A 25,735-nucleotide genomic window follows, 5' to 3' on the forward strand; every position below is an offset into this window, starting at 1 on the left:
TTTAGTACCTATTGTGACGATCATCAATAGTAACGAATTCGAACATACAGCACTTAGTTTTTGATACAGTGACACCTCAGCTTACGAATGCCCCTCTTTACAAACTTTTCGGGTCATGAACGCAATTTCTTTGTAAAATCCGAATCAGGTTACGAAATTTTTCTCGGGTAACGTAGTTTGTTGATACGCGTATGGCCGACGTAGCGCATGGTGGCACGGTGACTTGAATTCTTGAATTCAATCCCGCTTGAATTCTTTCTTAAGAATTTTAGTGTTTTTTGTTTTTTGGGGGTATTTGAACATAGAGTGGTACCTCCATTTACGAATTTAATCTGTTCCATGAGACGGTTTGTAACCCGAAAATTTGTAAACCGAAGCGAATTTCCCCATTAGAATTAATGGAAATTGAATTAATCTGTTCCACACTCCCAAAAATATTGACTTCAAAGACAATTTTATACCTAATTCACCCAAATATTTAGTACTAAAGTATGTACAAGTTATTGCTTACCTTTATTGATGACTCTTGTTGGCGTATGGAAGACGGTGAGGAGAGGGGGAGGAGGAGAGATGTTAGTGTTTGGAAGGTCCCCTTATATTATAATATCAGGCAGTGATGACTTCTCTGGGGTATTCTCTCTGGTACGTTTTGCCTGCATACCACTAGGACATGCTTGTGGCTCACCAACCAGTCCTCTTAAAAATAACATCGCTTTTTGCTCGTATTCGCACTATGGCCAAAAATAGACATAATTTGAAATGAAATTGCTCACGAAGTGAGGTACTGTTCTGTTTTCTGTTTGAGTCCTCTGGCTTACTCAGAAAGGTTCGGAGAGGAAACTTTCAATTAACCTTTTTCATGAGGTTTTGAAACTTTAGGAGAATTTCCTGCCCTCCTAATTTACCAGACGACCCTTAACTTATAGTTTTCGAAAAAAATCCAAAAATTTTTTTTTTTTTTAATTTTCAAATTACGTCCATTTTTGGCCATACGGATAAATTGCCAAATTCAGACATAATTTGTAAGAGAACAGGTTGGGCTCACTGCTTGTTTTTCTCACAAAAGATCTATCCATAGAGGCTTGTTTTTCACTATGTAGTAACAGTTGTCTGTAGTGAGGCATCACAGTGTTACTAAAAATATTATGGCAACGACCTACTACAGCGTGCTCTGGGTGAGTTGTTTCAACAAAAGTTTGCATTTCTTCCTTCAGTCTGCACCACTTCCTAATTGTTGAGGAAGGGACATTCTGTACTGCCTTCTCCTCCCCTGAAGACATTTCCTCAGCTGCCTCTTGTTGCTGTTCATTGTGAAGGGCTAGGAGTTCTTCGGTAGTCAGTTCTTCACTGTGTTCCTCCACCAACTCATAACACACAACACTTACAACTCTCACAACACTATGAATACCACTTCTTATTCTAAATTTCTCAAACCATCCCCTGCTCACCTTAAGCTCTTTCATATCTGCATCATTTGTTCCTGGGGTGTGTGATAAAGTGGCAAAAGGTGTATCAACAATCATGAAACAAAGAACACGAAAACTTGATGTTGAAAAGATGTTAATAACCATAGCACTGCGCAAAGCACCTGTAGGAACTCGACAGGTGGTGCACAATGCGGCTCGGGGATCTTATAGGTAGAGCGTATGATTCAAACCACGTGGGCTCCCAGCCGGTTCGTTTGTCTGCTCGCCACAGATTTGCTTTTTTCCCAGCTCGCCAGGTTCGGGTTCTTGATGAACTGGTGGAAGTCCCATCTGGTTCCCTCTCAGGTTCGGTCTTGACTGGGTCTTGTGTGGGATGCTCGGACCGCTTACTAGTCTCCACCTCCGGTGGCTCTGCTTCGCCTGCGTTCCCGCCTTTTTCAGTTTCTGAGGGGCTTCCGGGTCATGCAGTGGTTGCTCGAGGGTTTGTGCGAGGGCCTGAACTTTGCCATGGTCTTCCCGCCTGGTCGGGTGTTGCTTCGTCGGCTGTTCTGGTTCGTTCGGGGACGTTCCTTCCGCCTCTCACGCGACCGCTGGGTTCGGCCTCCGAGAGCTTTACATCGGTTGCTGCGTCGCCGGCTTCCTTTTTGGGTTTTTCAGGGTTCAGTGACTTGGCGCCTACCTGAGCCCTCGCTCGATGTGTTCACGGACACGCTGTCTCCCAGCTGGGGCTTTGTGACCAGTGCTCACCAGGCTGGCCAGGGTCGGTGGGGTCCGTCCTTCTGTCGGGCTCACAACACAGTGCGGGAGTTCGCGGCGGTGTGGATGTATATATATGTATTAGGCCCGATTTGCCTAATAAGCCAAGTTTTCCTGAATAAATATATTTTCTCTAATGTTTTTCTTATGAAACGATAAAGCTGCCCATTTCATTATGTATGAGGTCAATTTTTTTTATTGGAGTTGAAATTAACGTAGGTATATGACCGAACCTAACCAACCCTACCTAACCTAACCTAACCTATCTTTATTGGTTAGGTTAGGTTAGGTTGCCGAAAAAGTTAGGTTAGTTTAGGTTAGTTAGGTTATGTAGTCTAAAAACCATTAATTCATGAAAACTTGGCTCATTAGGCAAATCGGGCCTTGCATAGTAGGCTGAGAAGGGCATTCTGGCTACTAGGTACGACATATATATATATATATATATATATATATATATGTCGTACCTAGTAGCCAGAACTCACTTCTCAGCCTACTATGCAAGGCCCAATTTGCCTAATAAGCCTAGTTTTCATGAATTAATGTTTTTTCGACAACCTAACCTACCTAACCTAACCTAACCTAACGTTTTCGGCTACCTAACCTAACCTAACCTATAAAGATAGGTTAGGTTAGGTTAGGTAGGGTTGGTTAGGTTCGGTCATATATCTACGTTAATTTTAACTCAATAAAAAAAAATTGACCTCATACATAATGAAATGGGTAGCTTTATCATTTCATAAGAAAAAAATTAGAGAAAATATATTAATTCAGTAAAACTTGGCTTATTAGGCAAATCGGGCCTCGCATAGTAGGCTGAGAAGTGAGTTCTGGCTACTAGGTACGACATATATATATATATATATATATATATATATATATATATATATATATATATATATATATATATATATATATATATATATATATATATATATATGTCGTACCTAGTAGCCAGAACGCACTTCTCAGCCTACTATGCAAGGCCCGATTTGCTAAATAAGGCAAGTTTTCCTGAATTAATATATTTTCTCTCATTTTTTTCTTATGAAATGATAAAGCTTCCCATTTCATTACGTATGAGGTCAATTTTTTTTAATTATAGTTAAAATTAACGTAGATATATGATCAAACCTAACCAACCCTACCTAACCTAACCTAACCAATCTTTATAGGCTAGGTTAGGTAGCCGAAAAAGTTAGGTTAGGTTAGGTTAGGTTAGGTAGGTTAGGTAGGTTAGGTAGTCAAAAAGCAATTAATTCATGAAAACTTGGCTTATTAGGCAAATCGGGCCTTGCATAGTAGGCTGAAACGTGCGTTCTGGCTACTAGGTACGACATATATATATATATATATATATATATATATATATATGTCGTACCTAATAGCCAGAATGCACTTATCGGCCTACTATGCAAGGCCCGATTTGCCTAATAAGCCAAGTTTTCCTGAATTAATATATTTTCTCTAATTTTTTTCTTATGAAATGATAAATCTAACCATTTCATTATGTATGAGGTCAATTTTTTTTTATTGGAGTTTAAATTAACGTAGATATATGACCAAACCTAACCAACCCTACCTAACCTAACCTAACCTATCTTTATAGGTTAGGTTAGGTTAGGTAATGGAAAAAGTTAGGTTAGGTTAGGTTAGGTAGGTTAGGTAGTCGAAAAACAATTAATTCATGAAAACTTGGCTTATTAGGCAAATTGGGCCTTGCATAGTAGGCTGAGAAGTGAGTTCTGGCTACTAGGTACGACATATATATATATATATATATATATATATATGTCGTACCTAGTAGCCAGAACTCACTTCTCAGCCTACTATTCAAGGCCCGATTTGCCTAATAAGCCAAGTTTTCCTGAATTAATATATTTACTATAATTTTTTTCTTATGAAATGATAAAGCAACCCTTTTCTCTATGTATGAGGTCAATTTTTTTTTATTGGAGTTAAAATTAACGTAGATATATGACCAAACCTAACCAACCCTACCTAACCTAACCTAACCTATATTTATAGGTAAGGTTAGGTTAGGTAGCCAAAAAAAGCTAGGTTAGGTTAGGTTAGGAAGGTTAGGTAGACGAAAAAACATTAATTCATGAAAACTTGGCTTATTAGGCAAATCGGGCCTTGAATAGTAGGCTCAGAAGTGCGTTCTGGCTATTAGGTACGACATATATATATATATATATATATATATATATATATATATATATATATATATATATATATATATATATATATATATATATATATATATATATATATATGTCGTACCTAATAGCTAGAACGCACTTCTCAGCCTACTATTCATGGCCCGATTTGCCTAATAAGCCAAGTTTTCATGAATTAATGTTTTTTCGTCTACCTAACCTACCTAACCTAACCTAACCTAGCTTTTTTTGGCTACCTAACCTAACCTTACCTATAAATATAGGTTAGGTTAGGTTAGGTAGTGTTGGTTAGGTTCGGTCATATATCTACGTTAATTTTAACTCCAATAAAAAAAAATTGAGCTCATACATAATGAAATAGGTAGCTTTATCATTTCATAAGAAAAAAATTAGAGAAAATATATTAATTCAGGAAAACTTGGCTTATTAGGCAAATCGGGCCTTGCATAGTAGGCCGAGAAGTGCGTTCTGGCTACTAGGTACGACATATATATATATATATATATATATATATATATATATATATATATATATATATATATATATATATATATATATATTGTTGGGGTTTCACCTCTCTATTATTCTCTACCCTTGCTCTGGGGTGAGCAATAGTTATGCTCAAGGTAACTCACCGTAGCCCTGCGGGTCTTCCCTCGATCCTCACGGCGCCACTGCACGCCAGGAGAGTCTCCCAGTCAATCTTAACGGCCTCTAATTAAGAAAGAGTGAGAACACGACTCGTGCATATCGACTGTCGTGTGCCCTCCCCAACAATAGGGCTCTACGGTTATCCACAAGATCGCCAACTGGTGTTTTTAGGTGGCCAGTAACACCATCAGTGGACTGGTGTATTCAGTGGTAGCCTTGGCAAGGTCACACTCAAAGATCAGGAATCAGGCAGGTACTTATTGTTATCACTCTATGCTTACAGGTATAGTATAGCCACAAGATCAATGGAGGGGATGATAAAAACACAAAGAGAGTTTTGTATTTTACTTAAAATGTATGAAAGATGTCACAAAGCCAAACAACAACAAATAAATCAGCAAATCCTGACGCGGCCGGAAGTTCCCACGAATAGTCCGCGATCATTAGGTGGCAACACCTCCCCCTCCTCATCAAGTGTCAAGAACAGCTGATCGCAATGGTCTCTCCGCGCGAAATTTGCTTGTTTGCTAGATTCACGCACGCGGTTTCTTTAAACTCTCCAATATTACTAGAAACTCGCACACTCGATATTGGCACAAATAAACCGAATTACTTAGTTACACTTTCCTCAGGCTCAAACAGTCTTTTCTACAATCAATGCTATAATGATTCACTGTAATGGCTTTACATCGTTCTTCACTCAGCAATATATTAAGAACTATTAACACTGGAGTTTTCAATACTTTCTCTCGTGGGCGATAACGCAATAATTCACTGTACTCACAAATGATTATTCACTGAATGAACATAGGCATATATATGGTATACAAATCAATCATCAATACATGGAAAATAAATAGTTTCTGGGCACATAGCCTAACCTCCAAATACTGGCATAATATTATATATAATTTACCACTATATGTTCATATCAAAATCTATAGAAAGATATACACAACACAGTAAATTTATCACTGGTTCCTGGTGCCTGTACACACCAATAATCAACATGAATATTACAAGTACTCTTGATAGTACTGTCTAGCACACTGGTGCTTTACCGTGACATAGGTGAGACTTGCTCACGACATATAAAATCTTCAGGCTAGATAATATAGCCAAATAATATAGCTAACTAAAGGGGAATGGGGAGGGAACTAGAACCACCTACTTCACCCTATCCTCCGATGAGAGTCGAGATGTAGCTCCTGGTCCTCGTGTCGGGAACGCCCCCACACTACACGTCGTCGTGTCCTACCAGAGCCTCTCGTCGTCCCACCGTTTAGCGCGTCGTCTCCGTGCCTCCTCACTGCAGGTCCGTCCTCCTTCTTGACTTCTTGAAGGTTGGAGTCGGTCTCCTTGCCGTCGTCTTCTCCCAGCAACGGCTATCGCCTACGTCTCAGCTACAGTCGTTCGGTTTCCCCAAATAGTCCTCTCTTCCTCAGCTACCCAGTGGCTCTGTCTGCCACTACGCTGTCACGAACTGGTGAATTGCCATAGACGCCACATACGTCACTGCACGGCTTCACTGCTACTGGCACAGGACCTGACTGGAGCACTTGTTGCTCAAATAACCGTCAATTCCCTCTTCTGGTTCAACACATGAACTAGGGAAGACTTCTCAGAGTACTGGCGGAATTCCGGTGACGCGTAAATCCACGGGAGCTGGAATAACTGTCCGACTGACAGGACCACTCGTCGCACGCCCGACCTCTATGACGTGTCGTGTCTGACTGCTGGCGCCAGCCCGGCGCGCTGGCCGGACCCCCTTCCTTCGTGACGTCACTTTTACTATGGGAGGTTTTCATTGGCTCCCGGTGCCACACTGCTGCCGGTGACCAATCCGGTGCCACTGACGTCACACGGTTTTGGCGGGAGATCAGGGAGGTAAGCGCCATCTTGGCTCCCTAAAGGGCCTATACCACAGGCCAAAATATCACTATTTCACAAATTTCTCGGCTCTCCGAGAACACTTCACTCTCTCCCATGTATCAAATTGTAGCCTGCAACGTAGAGAACGCTTGGGAAAAGTAGACATGACTCTTACTGCAGGCGTGGGAGAATTATAAGGGGGGGAACACCGTCACATACCCCTCCCCTTAAAATAAGAGTCATGTCTGTTTAGTGTATGCGGGATAGGGCATCCGCTACTACGTTGTCCTTCCCCTTGATGTGTTTGATTTCCAGCCGGTATTCTTGCAGTAACAACGCCCACCTAGTTAGACGTTGGTTGGAATTCTTCATCTTGTATAAAAATGTGAGAGGGTTGTGATCGGTGAATACTAGGACAGGTCTCGCCCCTCCTCCCACGTACACATCAAAGTGCTTCAGGGCCATAACTAGCGCCAATGCCTCCTTCTCAACGGTGCTGTAGGCCCGCTGGTATTTTACGAACTTCTTCGAGTAGAAGGCTACTGGCCTATGTACTTCACTTCGTTCTTGAGCCAACATGGCCCCTATTCCAACGTCGCTGGCGTCCACGTACAGAATAAAACCGGCTGAAAAATCTGGAGATATCAATACCGGGGCCTCCGTCAACAATTTCTTGGTCTTTTCAAAAGACTCTTGGCAGGCCCCTCCCCATCTCCATCTTACATTCTTGGAGATGTAAGATGGAGATGGTTAGGGGATGCGCTACCGTGGAGAAATTCCGGCAGAACCCACGATAGTACCCTATCATTCCGAGGTACCTGAGCAACTCCTTGCGCGTCTTGGGCACGGGGTATTCCTTTATGGCTGCAACTTTGTTATCAACTGGAGTGACTTCACCTTGGCCAATGACAAAACCGAGGTACTCTAAGTGAGCTTTCCCGAACTCACTCTTGGCCAAATTTACAGTTCACTCTTGGTCAAATTTACCTCTAACCTTCTGAATAATTCCCAAAGTCTCTCCAGATGCGTCCCCCAATCGTCGGCGTACACGACGATGTCATCGATGTAAACCGTGCATCCTGCTGCACCCCTTAACAGCTCGTTCATCATTCGCTGGAAGCAGCTGCCGCTATTTTTCATGCCGAAGGGCAACACCTTGTACTGGTACAGCCCATCAGGAGTCGCGAAAGCTGATATCTTCCTGGCCTCAGGAGTCAGGGAGATCTGGTAGTACCCCTTGAGAAGATCGACCTTGGATACATACCGTGCACTGCCCACTTGGTCAATGCAGTCACTCACTCTTGGCATGGGGTGAGAATCCGCCACCGTGATGGAGTTCACCCTCCTGTAATCTGTACAAAAGCGGTATGTTCCGTCGCTTTTCCTCACCAACAGGCACGGGGAACTCCACTCACTTTTGCTGGGCTCCGCAAGGTCGTTCTCAAGGAGGTACTCCACCTCCTTTCTCATCAGCTCTCGCTTCTCTGGGCTCACCCTGTACGCGCTCTGTTTGACGGGCCTGGCGTCCCTCACCTCCACCTCGTGCGTCACACTCCGGTGTCGTCGGGGCACGTCGGTGAAGAGGGAGGCATTCTTTCTCAGTAAGTCCGTCAGGTCCGCTCTCTGTTGCCCTTCCAGATGCGACAGCTTGTCCTTGATGTTTGCCAGACTCTCAGTGTTGGTGAGACGGGTGCCATCCGCCCTGGACCACTTTCCTTCCTCCTCCGGGAGTTCTTGGTCCACCTGTACGCATAGAACTGTCTTCTGCTGGGGTTCCCGGGTCATCGTTCCTTCCTGCCTGGCGGTTCCTCCTTCCACAGTGAAGAAGGGCTTCAGGCGGTCCACGTGACACACCTGTTTCTTTCGGGATCTGTCCGACTTCCCAATTTCGTACGACACCGGACCCAACCGTCGCAGCACTTGGTATGGTCCCTCGAACCGTGACTCGGTCACCCTACCTTTGCCTGGAAGCAAGACCATTACTTGGGACCCGACCTGGAAATCCCTCTGCGTAGCTCTCTTGTCGTACCACTCCGACATCTTACGCTGCGCCTCCTTCAGGTGCTTCCCAGCCAGTTCCTTCGCTAGAGTGAGACGTTCTTTAAACTTCTGGACATATTCGTTCACCGTTCCCACGGTCGCTGCCGGTGTCCATTGATCCCTCAGCATGGACAGGGGACTTCTCACCTCGTCACTAGCTGGAATGGTGAGAATCCTAGTGATTCTACCACCGCGTTGCGTATGGCAAATAACGCGGGGTATATAGCCTCATCCCACTCAGCCCCCTGTTCTGCGCAGAACACTCTCAGCACAGTCTTCAATGTGGAGTGGAATCTTTCGATCGCCCCCTGCGACTGCGGTCGGTAGGGCGACGATCGAATCTGAGTCACTCCCCATCCTGCCATCGTCTGTCGGAACCACTTCGACTGAAAAATGCTTGCGCAGTCTGTCTGGATCTCTTTGGGCATCCCTACCCACGAGAAAAATCGCTGCAGTTGGCTGGCTACTCCTTGCGATGTTAAACGTCGCATCGGGACGGCTTCCGGAAACCTGGTGGATGTGCACATTATTGTCATTAGGTAGGTGTTCCCTTTCTTCGTCCTTGGCAAAGGACCCACTCCATCAACTAGCAGACGCTCGAAAGCAGGCCCAAACGCTGGAACAGGGATCAATGGGGCCTTCGGTATCGCGGACTGGCTCTTCCCTGCCCTCTGGCATGGTAAGCACGTCTTACAATAGCGCCTCACCTCGGCGTCCATACCTGGCCAGTAAAAGTAATCCCTGATCCTTCGCAGCGTCTTCGTCACTCCCAGGTGACCTGCAGAGTCCACGCAGTGCGCTAGGTCCAACACGGCCGCTCGGCACTGGGCCGGCAACACTACCTGGTGCCTCGTGCTTAGGGACTCTTCCCCGGCCTCCACCCTCACAGGTCTCCACTGCCTCATCAGCATGCCGTCTTGAAGGTACAAATGAGTAGCCTTCTCAGGACCAACACGTCCTCCTTGGGCCTCACTAATCAAATCGGGGAACTCCTCCTGCTGCAACTGTTCAAGACGAGCGCGGTCTACCCCTAGAGAACTGGTGAGGGTCACCTGCAACTCACCACTTGGGCTGTCTCCGCCCTCCGCTTGTTCTCCGGGTTCTACGAAGAGGCGATCTATTCCCGGGCTGTCAGTTGTCTCCTCAGCCCCATCAGATCCACAACCTCCTTGTTCTTCGCGTCGTCTTGGTATCACCGCACAAACTGGGAACGCCACCGGTGCGATTCCCTTCTCGCCCCCACAGGCGTTCCACTCTCCGCCCGTCTCCTTGTATTGTTCTAGGCATTCTTCGCCTTTCACAAGATTCGGAAGGACATATCCTCCACACGCGTCATTCCCCAAGATGACCTGCGCCTCCATCTTGGGCATTGATGTACAGACTCCCACCACTAGGGCCTGGCAGCCATAGTCGGAATTTAAAGTCACCTGGTGTAGGGGCATCCTCACTGGGCCTCCCACAGTGGTCACACTTGCCACCCCCACACTGGTACTTTCGTAACCTTCGGGGAACAGGGTTTCACTTACCAGGGTAAAGTCAGCCCCGGTGTCTCTTAAGATCTTCACGGGGATGGGGTCTGCGTCCCCCATCCTTACGGTTCCTTGACACACGAATGGGTGAACTTTCTTCTCCCCACTCAGCACGGGTTCATCCCGCACTCTCTCGGCCCTCTGGTCCTCGAACATCACTAAAGCAATGTGTCCCCGCTGCTTAGGGCGTCTGCATTCCCGTGCGACGTGTCCGGGTATTCCGCAATTGTAGCAGCGGCCCCTCGGCGGAGACCATCCGCCACCGCTCGCCTTAGCACTGCCTCCTGAGGCCGTCGCACCCTGCGTCTTTCCCGCACCGCTTGTTGACTCCTTGGTCGCAACGACAGCTCCCGAGCTCTCCGCTTGGTTCTTCTTGATTGGTTCTACAGTACCTTTTGATCCTCGGGTGTTCCAACTTGAGAGGTGGGATTTGGGAGAACTCGCTCCTGTCCTCCATCCATCCGTCCTTCTATAACTCCGATCGTTTCCGACGTATGCGGGTGGTCGGTTCTGTCCCTCTCGGCGTGGGCGTAGGGCTTCTTCTAACATGTCGGCCCGGTCGGCTGCGGCCCTCAGGTTCTTTATGTCCGCCTCCTTTATCCTCATCCTGATCTCAGGAGAGAGCACGGACATAAACTTTTCCATGACCATTAGTTCCTTGATTTCTTCGGCCGACCCCGCTTCTTCAGAGTCCATCCACTTAAGGAACTTTCTTTCCATGTCCCTCGCCGTCTCCGCATACGATTTTCCTGGCAACCGGGTACATTCTCTAAACCTCTTCCGGTAACACTCTGGCGTGAGTTTAAAGGAACGGAGCACAGCTCGTTTTACCGCATCGTAGTTCGTGCATTCTTGGAAGTCGAGCATAGTGAAGGCTTCACGAGCTTCACCTGTGAGCCTCCCTTGGACCAACTCTGCCCACTCCGCCCTCGGCCACCTCTTCATAGCAGCAACTCTCTCAAAGTGATCGAAGAAACTTTCGGCTTCACTAGGCACAAAGACCGGCAGGTCTCGTTCCCTCACTCGTCGGTCTTCCTGTGGCGGGGCAGGGGCCCCTAGTCCCAGTTCAGCTCGCTTCAGCTCCACCTCCTGGTTGGCTTCTATTTCCCTTTGTCTCAGCCTAACTTCTCGCTCGTGTTCTTCCCTGCGTAGCTGTGCTTCTCGCTCCTCACGCTTCATCTGTGCTTCTGCTTCTCGCTCCTCTTTGCGCTGCTGCGCTTCTGCTTCTCGCTCTTCTTTGCGCTGCTGTGCCTCTTCTCTCCTCAGCTGCGCTTCTGCTTCTCGCTCTTCCTTGCGCTGCTGTGCTTCTCGCTCTTCTTTGCGCTGCTGTGCTTCTCGCTCTTCCTTGCGCTGCAGTGCTTCTCGCTCTTCCTTGCGCTGCTGTGCTTCTCGCTCTTCCTTGCGCTGCTGTGCTTCCAGCTGCAGCTTCATTATTTCCAGCTTAATGCTGTGCCTGCTGCCGCTGGATCCCCTGCTGCTTCCACCAATACTCAGGTGCTCACCCTCACTGGCAGGTGTTTGGGGCCGTTCCTCCCCCAAAGCTTCGTCTCGAGCCTTTAGCTGAGCCATTATCTCTAGTCTTCTTTCACCAACTCGGGCAGATTTCAGCTTTATTCCAAAATGATCCGCTATAGCCTGTAACTGTGCCTTGGTGCACTCTTCCAGCACCTGTTCGTCTCTAGAGTCAATAAACCTCGCTACTTTATCATCCTCCATCTTGTGCTACGAGTGATAACCTTCACCTGATCTCTAACACCACTGCCAAGTACCACTGCAACCTTTACTTCGATCGGTATCCTGGCAAGGTCGCCAATGTTGGGGTTTCACCTCTCTATTATTTTCTACCCTTACTCTGGGGTGAGCAATAGTTATGCTCAAGGTAACTCACCGTAGCCCTGCGGGTCTTCCCTCGATCCTCACGGCGCCACAGCACGCCAGGAGAGTCTCCCAGTCAATCTTAACGGCCTCTAATTAAGAAAGAGTGAGAACACGACTCATGCATATCGACTGTCGTGTGCCCTCCCCAACAATAGGGCTCTACGGTTATCCACAAGATCGCCAACTGGTGTTTTTAGGTGGCCAGTAACACCATCAGTGGACTGGTGTATTCAGTGGTAGCCTTGGCAAGGTCACACTCAAAGATCAGGAATCAGGCAGGTACTTATTGTTATCACTCTATGCTTACAGGTATAGTATAGCCACAAGATCAATGGAGGGGATGATAAAAACACAAAGAGAGTTTTGTATTTTACTTAAAATGTATGAAAGATGTCACAAAGCCAAACAACAACAAATAAATCAGCAAATCCTGACGCGGCCGGAAGTTCCCACGAATAGTCCGCGATCATTAGGTGGCAACACCTCCCCCTCCTCATCAAGTGTCAAGAACAGCTGATCGCAATGGACTCTCCGTGCGAAATTTGCTTGTTTGCTAGATTCACGCACGCGGTTTCTTTAAACTCTCCAATATTACTAGAAACTCGCACACTCGATATTGGCACAAATAAACCGAATTACTTAGTTACACTTTCCTCAGGCTCAAACAGTCTTTTCTACAATCAATGCTATAATGATTCACTGTAATGGCTTTACATCGTTCTTCACTCAGCAATATATTAAGAACTATTAACACTGGAGTTTTCAATACTTTCTCTCGTGGGCGATAACGCAATAATTCACTGTACTCACAAATGATTATTCACTGAATGAACATAGGCATATATATGGTATACAAATCAATCATCAATACATGGAAAATAAATAGTTTCTGGGCACATAGCCTAACCTCCAAATACTGGCATAATATTATATATAATTTACCACTATATGTTCATATAAAAATCTATAGAAAGATATACACAACACAGTAAATTTATCACTGGTTCCTGGTGCCTGTACACACCAATAATCAACATGAATATTACAAGTACTCTTGATAGTACTGTCTAGCACACTGGTGCTTTACCGTGACATAGGTGAGACTTGCTCACGACATATAAAATCTTCAGGCTAGATAATATAGCCAAATAATATAGCTAACTAAAGGGGAATGGGGAGGGAACTAGAACCACCTACTTCACCCTATCCTCCGATGAGAGTCGAGATGTAGCTCCTGGTCCTCGTGTCGGGAACGCCCCCACACTACACGTCGTCGTGTCCTACCAGAGCCTCTCGTCGTCCCACCGTTTAGCGCGTCGTCTCCGTGCCTCCTCACTGCAGGTCCGTCCTCCTTCTTGACTTCTTGAAGGTTGGAGTCGGTCTCCTGGCCGTCGTCTTCTCCCAGCAACGGCTGTCGCCTACGTCTCAGCTACAGTCGTTCGGTTTCCCCAAATAGTCCTCTCTTCCTCAGCTACCCAGTGGCTCTGTCTGCCACTACGCTGTCACGAACTGGTGAATTGCCATAGACGCCACATACGTCACTGCACGGCTTCACTGCTACTGGCACAGTACCTGACTGGAGCACTTGTTGCTCAAATAACCGTCAATTCCCTCTTCTGGTTCAACACATGAACTAGGGAAGACTTCTCAGAGTACTGGCGGAATTCCGGTGACGCGTAAATCCACGGGAGCTGGAATAACTGTCCGACTGACAGGACCACTCGTCGCACGCCCGACCTCTATGACGTGTCGTGTCTGACTGCTGGCGCCAGCCCGGCGCGCTGGCCGGACCCCCTTCCTTCGTGACGTCACTTTTACTATGGGAGGTTTTCATTGGCTCCCGGTGCCACACTGCTGCCGGTGACCAATCCGGTGCCACTGACGTCACACGGTTTTGGCGGGAGATCAGGGAGGTAAGCGCCATCTTGGCTCCCTAAAGGGCCTATACCACAGGCCAAAATATCACTATTTCACAAATTTCTCGGCTCTCCGAGAACACTTCACTCTCTCCCATGTATCAAATTGTAGCCTGCAACGTAGAGAACGCTTGGGAAAAGTAGACATGACTCTTACTGCAGGCGTGGGAGAATTATAAGGGGGGGAACACCGTCACAATATATATATATATATATATATATATATATATATATATATATATATATATATATATATATATATATATATATATATATATATACAATGTAACATTGGCATTGTGCCTATTGTGACAGACATCCCGAAATGCCAACCCTAAAATATAGTGTCATGCATATCTCAAAGTGCAACACTCACATACTCAGTGTCATACATACCTTGGTGTCATTTTATTGTGCAGCCAATACGTATTCTGTAAGTGGTAGTTTATCTTGCACATCCATTACTCACCATCTGAGTTACAGGTTATTATGCAACACATACTCTTCCTGAGTTATATTTCATTTTGCACCCCATAATCATTTTGTGAGTATAGTTTATGGTGCACCTGATTGTCATCCTGAGTGGTTGTTTATTGTTACCCCTATACTTATCATATGCAAAGTTGTTTATTGTGCACCACACATAAGACACATGTGTGGTAGTTCAGTGTGCACCCCATACACATCAAGGGAGTGTAGTTTATTGTGCATGTCATAGTCTTGCTGTGAGTGGAAGTTTATTGTGCATCCATGCTCATCCTGATGGAGGTAGGCTATCTTTCCTCAACTTCCAATCTTATGAGTGATGGTTTATTGTGCACTCGATGCTTCTCATGTGAGTGGTGAATGGTAATTTAAGTTCTTTTAAAACCTAATTCTTTACTCATTCTCTGAGTGTAGTGTATATATTGTATAGTGTATACATGAAGTGTAATCAGTGCACTTCACTGTCATCCTGGGAGTGGTAGTTTATTGTGCAGCACCCCCACACCCTTCCCCTCCCCTCCAGAATCAATGCAAGATAACTCCATATTTATCGTTACCTTGCACTGATTCAAATATTCAGTTGAGTAATAACCAAGGATCAGATAACTGGCAGCCAAGTTCCTATTGCACCAATAGTCAATTGTGAAATACATGTGATTAAATATTCAACGGCCAAATTGCACAATGAACGTGTCCCAGTAGCAGGTGGTCAAATATCTGGTAGACAAACTTGTAATGGTCAAACATTTAGTTGTTCATTGATTGGTGGCCAAATGAAGTTGCAAGAAATATTACTAAATATGTGTGTTTCATTAATCAGAGGCAGGATGAGGGTGGAGGAGGTGTTCCCCGAGGTGCGTGCCTTCATGATGGGCACCATGAGGGATGTGTATGATGAGATTGGTGCCACCTGGAAGGATTTGATTCATGCCCATGCCCACCGCCTCGCAACACCCTCACACACCTTAACACTGCTCGCCCACATCAGGGGTAAGACAACTTGGATTTATTGGCAATATTCGCATTAGATTTGTTTATCAAGACAACAGTGGCTATAGAAAAATTGCTCCATCACATTACGCTCTGTTTAAAATTAATGCACCACCCGCGTTCCCTCACTGCTGGCTGATCCATGTGGCCGATTTGCTACACAGACGATTTGTTTTTTCTTGAATTGCGGCATCTTATTATATTTAATTTGAGTCTTAACTACAGCATGTGAACTCTCGGGATAACACCTGGTACTCTTGACTCATATAAATGATCTCTAGCTGCCTGGTCACCCAGGCAGGTGACCAGTCAGCGTATGTGTTTGCACAAAACACTCGAAATGCAATCATATGCTGACTCAAAAGTTGCACTTCCAAGTAAATTAGCAACTACATTAGGAAATAATGTAAAGATATAATGTAATAATATAATGATATATAATAATAATTTTTACAGTAACACTTCGGTTATGAATGCCCCTCTCTAATGAACTTTTCGGGTTACGAGCCCGATTTCTTCGTAAAATCCGAATCGGGTTACAAACATTGCCTCGGGAAACGAAGTTTGTTGATATGCGTATGATCGACCTAGCGTGTGGTGACAAAGCGACCGGCCCTTAGTTTATCAGTGCCTCGCGCCTTGGGGCAATCGCGATTGAATTCTTTCAAAAGAGTTTCAGTATTTTTCAGATTTTTGGGTTTTTGAACATAAAAGTTATTATTATATATATCTCGCCATGGGTTCCAAGAAAGTCAGTGGTAAGGTTCAATCCAAGAGAACACATGTGAGGGTGACTATAGAGGAAAAACAAGAGATCATTCATAAACATGAAAATGATACACAGGTTGTTGAACTAGCCAGGCAGTACAACAAATCTGTCAAAGATATGCACTGTAATTGCTAAGAAAAAAGACATTATGAGTGCTAAAGTGGCAAAAGGCGTTTCAACAATCATGAAACAAAGAACACAAACACTTGAAGATGTTGAAAAGTTGTTATTACTTTGGACACACGACAAGGAGTTAGGAGGTGATAGTGTTTCAGGGGCCATCATTTGTGAGAAACCAAGGCAAATGCAGGATGACCTTTTAAAGAAAGCCCCTTGAACAAGTGATACAGATACGAAAGAGTTTAAGGCGAGCAGGGGATGTTTCGAGAAATTTAGAAAAAGAAGTGGCATTCATAGTGTTGTTAGAGTTGTGAGTGTTGTGTGTTGTGAGTTAGTGGAGGAACACAGTGAAGAACTGACCACCGAAGATCTCCTAGCCCTTCACAATGAACAACAACAACAGGTAGCTGAGGAAATGTCTTCTGGGGAGGAGGAGGCAGTACAGAATGTCCCTTCCTCAACAAATAGGAAGTGGTGTAGATTGTGGGAAGAAATGCAAACTTTTGTTGAAACGACTCACCCAAAGCACGCTGAAGTAGGTCATTGCCTTAACCCTTGAACTGCGCAACACTTCATATGAAATTTTGAGTAACTGACGCAAAAGTGCGCATCACTGCATGTGAAGTTTTGGAGTACTATGCAAGGTTGACCAGACCACACACAAGAAGTTGAAGGGACGACGACGTTTCGGTCCGTCCTGTACCATTCTCAAGTCGATGGTCATTCTCATCGACTTGAGAATGGTCCAGGACGGACCGAAACGTCGTCGTCCCTTCAACTTCTAGTGTGTGGTCTGGTCACCATACTTCAGCCACGTTATTGTGACTCATCGCCTAGTATGCAAGGTTTAAACGGCCCTCGGATACACAGGGTTCACATCACCTTCCTAAGGGCTCTTGTAATCAGACTCCATTTTTTTTTAATCGTGAACAACATTCTCGGGTGTGAGGGTCCTCAGTACTGAGTGAGCCACTAAGGTTGGTGCATGTAACATGAGCTCACAGCACTGCTGTTCAGCTAGTGACCACAGCATCGTTTAAAAATGTAAAAAATATATATAACTGGTATTATTTAGCGATGATGGTATTACAGATGATCCCCTGATTGTTTTATAAATGACCATGATTCTGATAATAACAGCATTGTGGTGATAATTTGCACTGTGCTGTGGGAGGAGTAATGTTAAGGGTGTGAGGGCTGTAGCCTCGTCTGCCGAATCTGTGTGGCCACCTGTTGCTGTCTGCACTTACTATACAAGCTTAGTGGTTCGCCATGGTGAACAAAACGTGCAGATACTTATATATAACGTTTGTATATAGTAAAAAAAAAGCAAAAACAGTATGGTGGGAGGGGAATGTGGGCGAGTCAGGTGAGGTGAGGGAGGGAGTGGCAGCCAGTGGCTGGCTGGCTGGTCTGTTAGCCACTCCTTGCTGATTTTTGACTTAGCACACCAACTTGATGGTTCGTTATGGTGAACACAAATGTAGATACTTATATATAACGTGTATATATATGGTGTAATAACAGCAAAAGGAATGTTGGGAAAAGCCATTTTTGACACAAAGATGGAATCAATATAGAAAGAGGCTAAACCCCCAAACATACCAGCGATACAAATATGTGAGAAACAACTACACGGCAGTGAGGAGAGGGGCCGAAAGAAATTTTGAAAAAAGGGATTGTGGACAAATGTAACTCAGAATCTGGCCTATTCTATAAATTGATAAACAACAAATTGCAGGTAAAGGATAACATTCAGAGGTTGAAAATGGGAAACAGATTCATGGAAAATGAAAAGGAAATGTGTGAAATACTAAGCAAAAAGTTTCAAAGTGTGTTTGTACAATATGAAATCTTCAGGGAACCAGACACAATAAGAATTCCAGAGAACAACATAGAGCACATAGAGGTGTCTAGCGACGAAGTGGAAAAAATGCTCAAGGAGCTAAGCAAGAACAAAGCCGTTGGTCCAGATGGAGTTTCACCATGGGTTATGAGAGAATGTGCACCTGAGCTCAGCATTCCACTTCAATTGATTTTTCAGGCATCCCTGTGTACAGGAGTTGTAGCTGATGTGTGGAAAAAAGTTAACATAGTTCTAATCTACAAAAGTGGCAGAAGCGAAGACCCCCTCCTCAATTATAGACCCGTATCATTGACAAGAGTAATAGTCAAAATATTGGAAAAAATAATTAAAAATAAATTGGTAGAACACCTGGAGAAAAACGATACAGTATCAGACAGACAGTATGGTTTTCGATCTGAAAGACCCTGTGTAACGAATTGACTCAGTTTCTATGACTGAGCCACAGAGATTTTACAGGATTGTTGGGTTGACTGTATCTCTCTTGTTCTAAAAAAAGGCTTTTGACAGAGTTCCACATTAGGTTCCAAATAGAGGATGTTCTGGAAACTAGAACATATTGGAAGGGTGACAGGTAAGCTTCTAACATGGATGAAAATTTTCCTGATAGAAAAATGAGGGCCGAAATCAGAGGCAATGTATCGGATTGGAGGAATGTCACAAGTGGAATACCACAGGGTTCAGTTCTAGCACCGGTAATGTTCATTGTCTACTTAAGTGATCAACCAGTTGGAATGCAGAATTATATAAACATGTTTGCTGATGATGCTAAGATAATAGGGAAGATAAGAAATTTAGATGATTGTCATACCCTTCAAGACGACCTGGGCAAAATAAGTATATGGATCACCACATGGCAAATGGAATTTAATGTGAATGAATGCCATGTTATGGAATGTGGAATTGGAGAACATAGACCCCACAAAACCTATAAATTATGTGAAAAATCTTTAAAGAATTCTGACAAAGAAAGAGATCTAGGGGTGGTTCAAGATAGAAAACTGTCACCTGAGGACCACATTAAGAACATTGTACAAGGAGCCTGTGCTACACTTTCTAACTTCAGAATTGCTTTTAAATACATGGATGGAGAAATACTAAAGAAATTGTTCACGACTTTTGTTATACCAAGGCTGGAATATGCGACATTTGTATGGTGCCCATATCTTAAGAAGCACTTCAACAAACTGGAAAAGGTGTAATGACATGCCACTAAGTGGCTCCCAGAACTGAAGGACAAGAGCTACAAGGAGAGATTAAAGGCATTAAATATGCAAAAACTAGATGATAGACGAAAAAGAGGCGATATGATCACTACGTACAAAATAGTAACAGGAATCAATAAAATTTATAGGGAAGAATTCCTGAAATCCGGAACATGAAGAACAAGAGGTTATAGATTGAAACTACCGAAAGTAGGCTGCCGGAGAATTATAAGAAAATTCACTTTTGTAAATAGAGAGGTAGACAGTTCGAACAAGTTAGGTGAGAAGGTGGCGGAGGTCAAAACTGTCAGTAATTTCAAAGCTTATATGACAAAGAGTGCTGGGAAGACGGGTCACCACAAGCGTAGCTCTCATCCTGTAACTATACTTAGGTAATTACACCACTTGTCTCCCCTGAGAACAACTTCCACCACTTGCCTCCCCTAACAACAACTTCCACCACTTGCCTCCCCTAACAACAACTTCCACCACTTGCCTTCCCTAACAACAACTTCCACCACTAGCCCCACTGGCCTCCCCTGAAAACAACTTCCACCACTTGCTTCCTGACAACAACTCTCACCCATGACCCCTGACACAATTTTATCAGCCTTCAACCATTTCTCCCAAGAAACAATGGGTAAGCATAATAAAACACACTATAACTGTTTACACTTTGGCAAATCATAGTTGATGACAGCCACCTCCGACACTCGGTCTCAGTGACCGCTTGGAGGAACAATCCTCGCTTAATCGAACATTAAGTTCCACTTAGTACCACTTAGTGTATGTTCCAATTAACATTTAGTACCGAATTCCATTTGTTCGGATCTTCTGGGAGTTTACTAGAGTGAGGTTAGTTAGAGTGAAGATGCACTGTATCTATATTTGTGAGGTTAGTTAGAGTGAAGATGCACTGTATCTATATTTGTGTTCCATAGCGAACCACTGAATTTGTATGGTAAGTCGAAACAAGAGTGGCTGCCACAAAAAGTGACACTACCTCGATTCCCTCCCTCCTCACCAAAATTCCTTCTCCCAAAATACTATGCACAGCACTAATTATCACCAGAATCCTGCTATTATCCGAATCCTGGTCACTAAATCCTGTAAATGAATAATTTTCCGCAGGTTTATTTTGTAAAGGAACATGAGAAGTCGTTGGAAGATTCCTAGATGAATGAAATAATGCTGTGGTGCTGTGGCTAGCGTTGTGAACATCTTGAAGCGCATTGATTCACTGATATTTGAACATTGTACATAGTCTTTATCACACAGAGGCTCTTCTATAATACTATCATGGCTAAATAATACCAGTTACATATATTTTTTGACATTATTAGACAATGCTTTGGTCACAAGCTGAAAAGTGGTGCTGTGAGCCCATGCTGCGTGCGCCGGCCTAGGTTGCTCACTCTGTACTAAGGCTCTCACACCCGGAAATGTTGCCTAAAATTTTTTTTAAATGGCGTCTGTTTACAAGTGTCTTGAGGAAGATGATGTGAGCCTCATGTAGCTGCGGGAGTTTTGAATCATACGCTATTCCTATGAGATCCCTGATGCACATTGCGCACCACCTGTCAAGAGCCTCAAGACGCGTTGCGCAGTGCAGTGGTTAAAGGAATTTCTAAGTTCCTCGTAATGTCCTCTCCTGAATTGAGGTTTTTCAACTGCTTCAACCTCCTCATTTTCTTCCAGATTATAATGCATTACATACTTTATTCCCAAAAAGACATGGCCACTTTTACCTAAGGGAGGAAAATACCGAATGTCAAATATCTTTTCCTCTTTATGGTAAATATCAAATCCAGCAAAGAGGGAACATCCCCTTCCCTCACTCTTGTAGCTTGGTTAACGTGTTGATACATGAATGTTTCCAGGATGAGGTTTACGAATCTACAGGTCCAAAAGTCCTCTGTTCTAGCTTCACATGTCTCCCAGTCTATGGATTTCAAGTTGAAGTCGCTGACTACCAACAGTTGTGATCTATCTTTATTCGCTCTCGCTATAATCTCTTTAATTATTGTTATAAGACCCTCTTTTTTATAATCCAGCTCCTCCTTTGTCCATGTGTAACTTGGCAGTGGATTAAATGCATTTATGATTATTAGTTTTTCATCCTGATTGCAGATCTCCAGTGCTATTATGTCAACTTTTCGTGGATTGGCAATTATTATTTTATTTACCTTTAGGTGTTCTTTCACCAGCACAGCAACGCCATTGCCATTCCTAATTTTTCTATCCTGTTTCCAAACTGAATATCCCCTTGGGAATATGACCTCATATTAAAATATCATCTTCAAGTTTCATCTCCGTGAGTGCAACAATGTCTGGCATCTACAGCTGTATTACATCACTTAACTCCAGCATCTTTGATCTCACTCCATCTATGTTGGTGTCCACAATTTTCAGGAAAATGTTCCCTTTCTTCTTATTCTTCACTTCTCCTGTCTCTAGTTGATTTTGACGTCTAGATTTTGTTGATTTGCCTTTTAGAACCATTTCCCTGGCTTGCATATCCTTATCACATTGTAGAAAAAATTGATTTCTTATTCGTTCCTGTTCTCATTTAGACTTTTTGCCTTTTAGAGGTTCAGTGAAGTTAATACAAGTCTGTAGTTAAGTGCCTCTTCCCTATCTCCTTTCTTGAAAATTTGTACCACATTTGCCTTCTTCCAGCAACTGGGCAACTCTCACTTCAAAGTGACTCATTAAAGGTCCTTACCAGTGGCACGCTAAGGACCTGCGCTGCCTCTTTTAATATCCACGGTGATATGTTGCCTGGTCCAACTGCTTTAGTTTCATATAGTGTTGTCAGCTGTTTCATTACCTCCTCTGCTGCCACTTCTATATCTGATAGTTTCTCAACTATTGTCATCTCCTCTTCTAACAATGGAGCTGCTCAGGTTCGGTTGTGAACACAACATGGAAACTGGCATTCAGTACCTCACAGATCTTCTTGTCATTTTCCATATATGCCCCTTCTGTTTTCCATAGTCTTGTCACTTGGTCGTTCATCAACATTTTTCTTCTTATATAACTATATAATAATTTAGGTTGCTTTATCGCTTTGACCGCAATATCATTCTCATAATTTCTTTCTAATACTCTCATTATGTTACTGTAATCGTTCCTAGCTCTGTTGCATCTATTCCTCTTGGCCTGTGTACTTCCTCCATTCATTCCTGCTTCTCATTTTTGTACCTGACACTGTACATTAAGCTATCGGTTATTATATTCCCTCCTGCTTTTTTCCTTTACTGTTGGTGTAGCTCGGCGGCTGAGCGGACAGAACACTGGACACGTGATCCTGTTTTTCCGGGTTCGATCCCGGGCGCCGGAGAGAAACAATGGGCAGAGTTTCTTTCACCCTGATGCCCCTGTTACCTAGCAGTAAATAAGTACCTGGGAGTTAGTCAGCTGTCACGGGCTGCTTCCTGGGGGTGGAGGCTTGGTCGAGGACCGGGCCGCGGGGACACTAAAGCCCCGAAATCATCTCAGGATAACCTCAAGATAACAGTAAAAATACTCTTCGGCCTCCTTGTATTTCCATATGACTAGGTCCATCATATCTTTGACTTTTTTTTTCCTCTTTAATTCTTCCTTCCACTGCACATTGCCCAGATATTCCCTTATCCTTCTGTAATCCCCTTTCCTGTTACCAACGCTCCATGGTGGTAATATAGGAAGGCATCGCAGCATGGCTGAGCAATGAACACTGTGCTAGACAATAACACATTGAGTCACACATCAGGTATTATGCATTATAATAGTGAGTGAGTGGAAAATTTTTGAATATTAACTATTTTATTGTTTTTGTTTGCTTTAGTTTTATATTACAGGACATTGTAAGTACTACAGTATTTTTATACATTTTGCTCTGGTACGTTATATAATTATAATTAGAGCATTTTGTACCATAATTTCTTCTCTATTACTTTTTATTACAAGGAGCTTACTATATCATAATTGCTGCCAGTTTTATCATATGTACTATAACAATACACAAATAATTTCATATGGTGACTACTTTTTATAATTAAGGGTACTGCTCCTGATGTATTGGTCATTATATATACCATTATGTCTACTTGAGATCTGTTGTTGGCACGGCTGAATGAGCTGGTAAATAAGTGATTGAGTTCAAAGTAACTGGTGTGGGAGCTAAAGTAATGGTGGTATTTAACAGAGACGCAGCAGCAGGGGGAGCAAAGGCTGGTGATTAGTCTGCAAGAGTTCTCTGTCACCCTCAAGGCTATTATCTACAACAGTGAGTGCTTTCTTTCTTGTGAGCGCTCTCTAGTTTGACTGCTCTATATTTCTGGTGTGACCTCTCATTATCGTATGACCTTTCTGTGGTATGACCTTTCTGTAGTGTAACTTGTCTGGTGTAACTGCTTATACCTATAACTGCTTATAATATCTTGTCTGGTGTAACCTTTTTCTGGTGTGACTATTAATTTTGGTGTGAGCTCTATACTGGGACACCTCTCTCTGGTGAGAACTCTCTCTTTCTCGAGTGACTTTTCTTTGGAATGGTTTTCTTTGATGTGTTCTCTCTGGTGTAATATCTGTGGTGAGATCTTTTTCTTTCTCTTATGTGACCTGTCTCTGGTGTAACCTCACTGGTGTCACTTCTCTCTCTCTCTGGTGTGTTCCCTCTCACTGGAGTGACTTCTCTCAGGTGTGACCTCTCTGGTGTGCTCTTTTTGGTGAGACCTCTCACCCTGGTGTGATCTGTCTAGTGTCTCTCATCCTTTCTCTTTGGTGTGACTTCCCCTATCTTGAACAGTTGGGAGGTGACCACAAGATCCCCCCCGTCCCCCTCCGAGACAGTATGGCACTCTAGCGAGAGGCTGTGGAACTAGATATGATGTCACGAGGTGCCCATATGCCGCTACTAATCAAATGAATTCGCAGGAAAGCATGGGAAGGCTTAGGTGCTGTGATTGGTCAACAGGTTGGTCAATTGGTCAACATCACAGAATGTTGGAAGGGACACGAGGCCCCCAGGGTAAGCATTCGGTCAAGGACTACTCAAAGGGAAGGAGGCTGCCTTACGAGCTCCGAGGCAGGTCTCTTTGTCCTGAGTCCTAGAGTAGCAGTTTACCTAAACACCAGTACTATTTCAAACCAGAAACACTGGGTTAGTGCAGGTGTCAAAGGATTTACCTACACCAGAAGGATACAAGATTTATCTACACCAGCAACGGTTCAAAGACAAGCCGAGACCACGGGTGTTCGTATGTAAAATACAAGCAGTGTGAAATACCTGCACGTGTGGTTTCACAGGAAACCGAGATAGAGGTGAAATCTGGAGTAACCGGGAAAAAGGAAATAATGTATTCTCGTCGCATATCTTGAGTTTGGGTCTTACCTCTGTTAATCATGTGAAGTCTCAGTGGTAGTGATTGTCAGTTCAACAGTGAAGCTTCTTTAGTGATAATCAGTTGTGAAATATCCCAAGAAGAAGTGTGAAAAGCCTTGATGATAGTGAACCAGTGGTGGTTCGCTATATCGGGGTCGAGATGAGCAGAGGTGGTATCCCTCACCCCAGGGTGTGTGTGTGTGCGTGCATGCATTTACAGCCATGCTGGACGGGAATTGAGAAGTGGAGAAGTGTGAAGTGTAAGTGGGCCACTTCTTTTCTTGTATCAGAATTCTAAAAGACTGTGTGAGAGGGTGGTAATTTCCACTGAGCTATTGAAGGTCATGTCAAGGTGATTGACCAACTTGTGTGGTGCAAACAGAGTTATCTCCTGGATTGACCTTGTCATCTGGAAAGCTGAGGTTCGAGCTTTATTTCAGTATTGTTGTGGATACAGTGCTGGGCTCCCTTGCTTAAATCCGCAGTCTTATCTGCAGCCTGAATCATCACCAGCAGTGTGTGAATGAAGTTTTTTTGTTATTGATATTTAAAATACCAAAGTACAAAAACAGGGAACAAGTGCAAAACAACATATAAATACAAACAATCGTGCTTATACATGAAACAAAGCAAACACCATAAAACAGGCATAAAATATATACAAGAGGAAACAGGAAAGCA

At 43.9% G+C, this 25,735-nt stretch overlaps 1 protein-coding gene across 8 annotated transcripts in view; it reads left to right on the forward strand.

Annotated features, from left to right (window-relative positions):
* LOC123767304 (uncharacterized) overlaps window positions 1-25,735 on the forward strand; it is a 166,605-nt gene that overhangs the window by 23,479 nt on the left and 117,391 nt on the right. For all 8 annotated transcript variants that reach the window (XM_069312910.1, XM_069312909.1, XM_069312911.1 and 5 more), the window contains 2 exons: window positions 15,559-15,728; window positions 23,876-23,956. In XM_069312910.1, the coding sequence (XP_069169011.1) occupies window positions 15,559-15,728; window positions 23,876-23,956 (251 nt within the window). The remainder of the gene's footprint in view (window positions 1-15,558; window positions 15,729-23,875; window positions 23,957-25,735) is intronic.

The sequence above is a fragment of the Procambarus clarkii genome, chromosome 74 (assembly GCF_040958095.1).
Source record: "Procambarus clarkii isolate CNS0578487 chromosome 74, FALCON_Pclarkii_2.0, whole genome shotgun sequence".
Classification (NCBI taxonomy): Eukaryota; Metazoa; Arthropoda; class Malacostraca; order Decapoda; family Cambaridae; genus Procambarus; species Procambarus clarkii.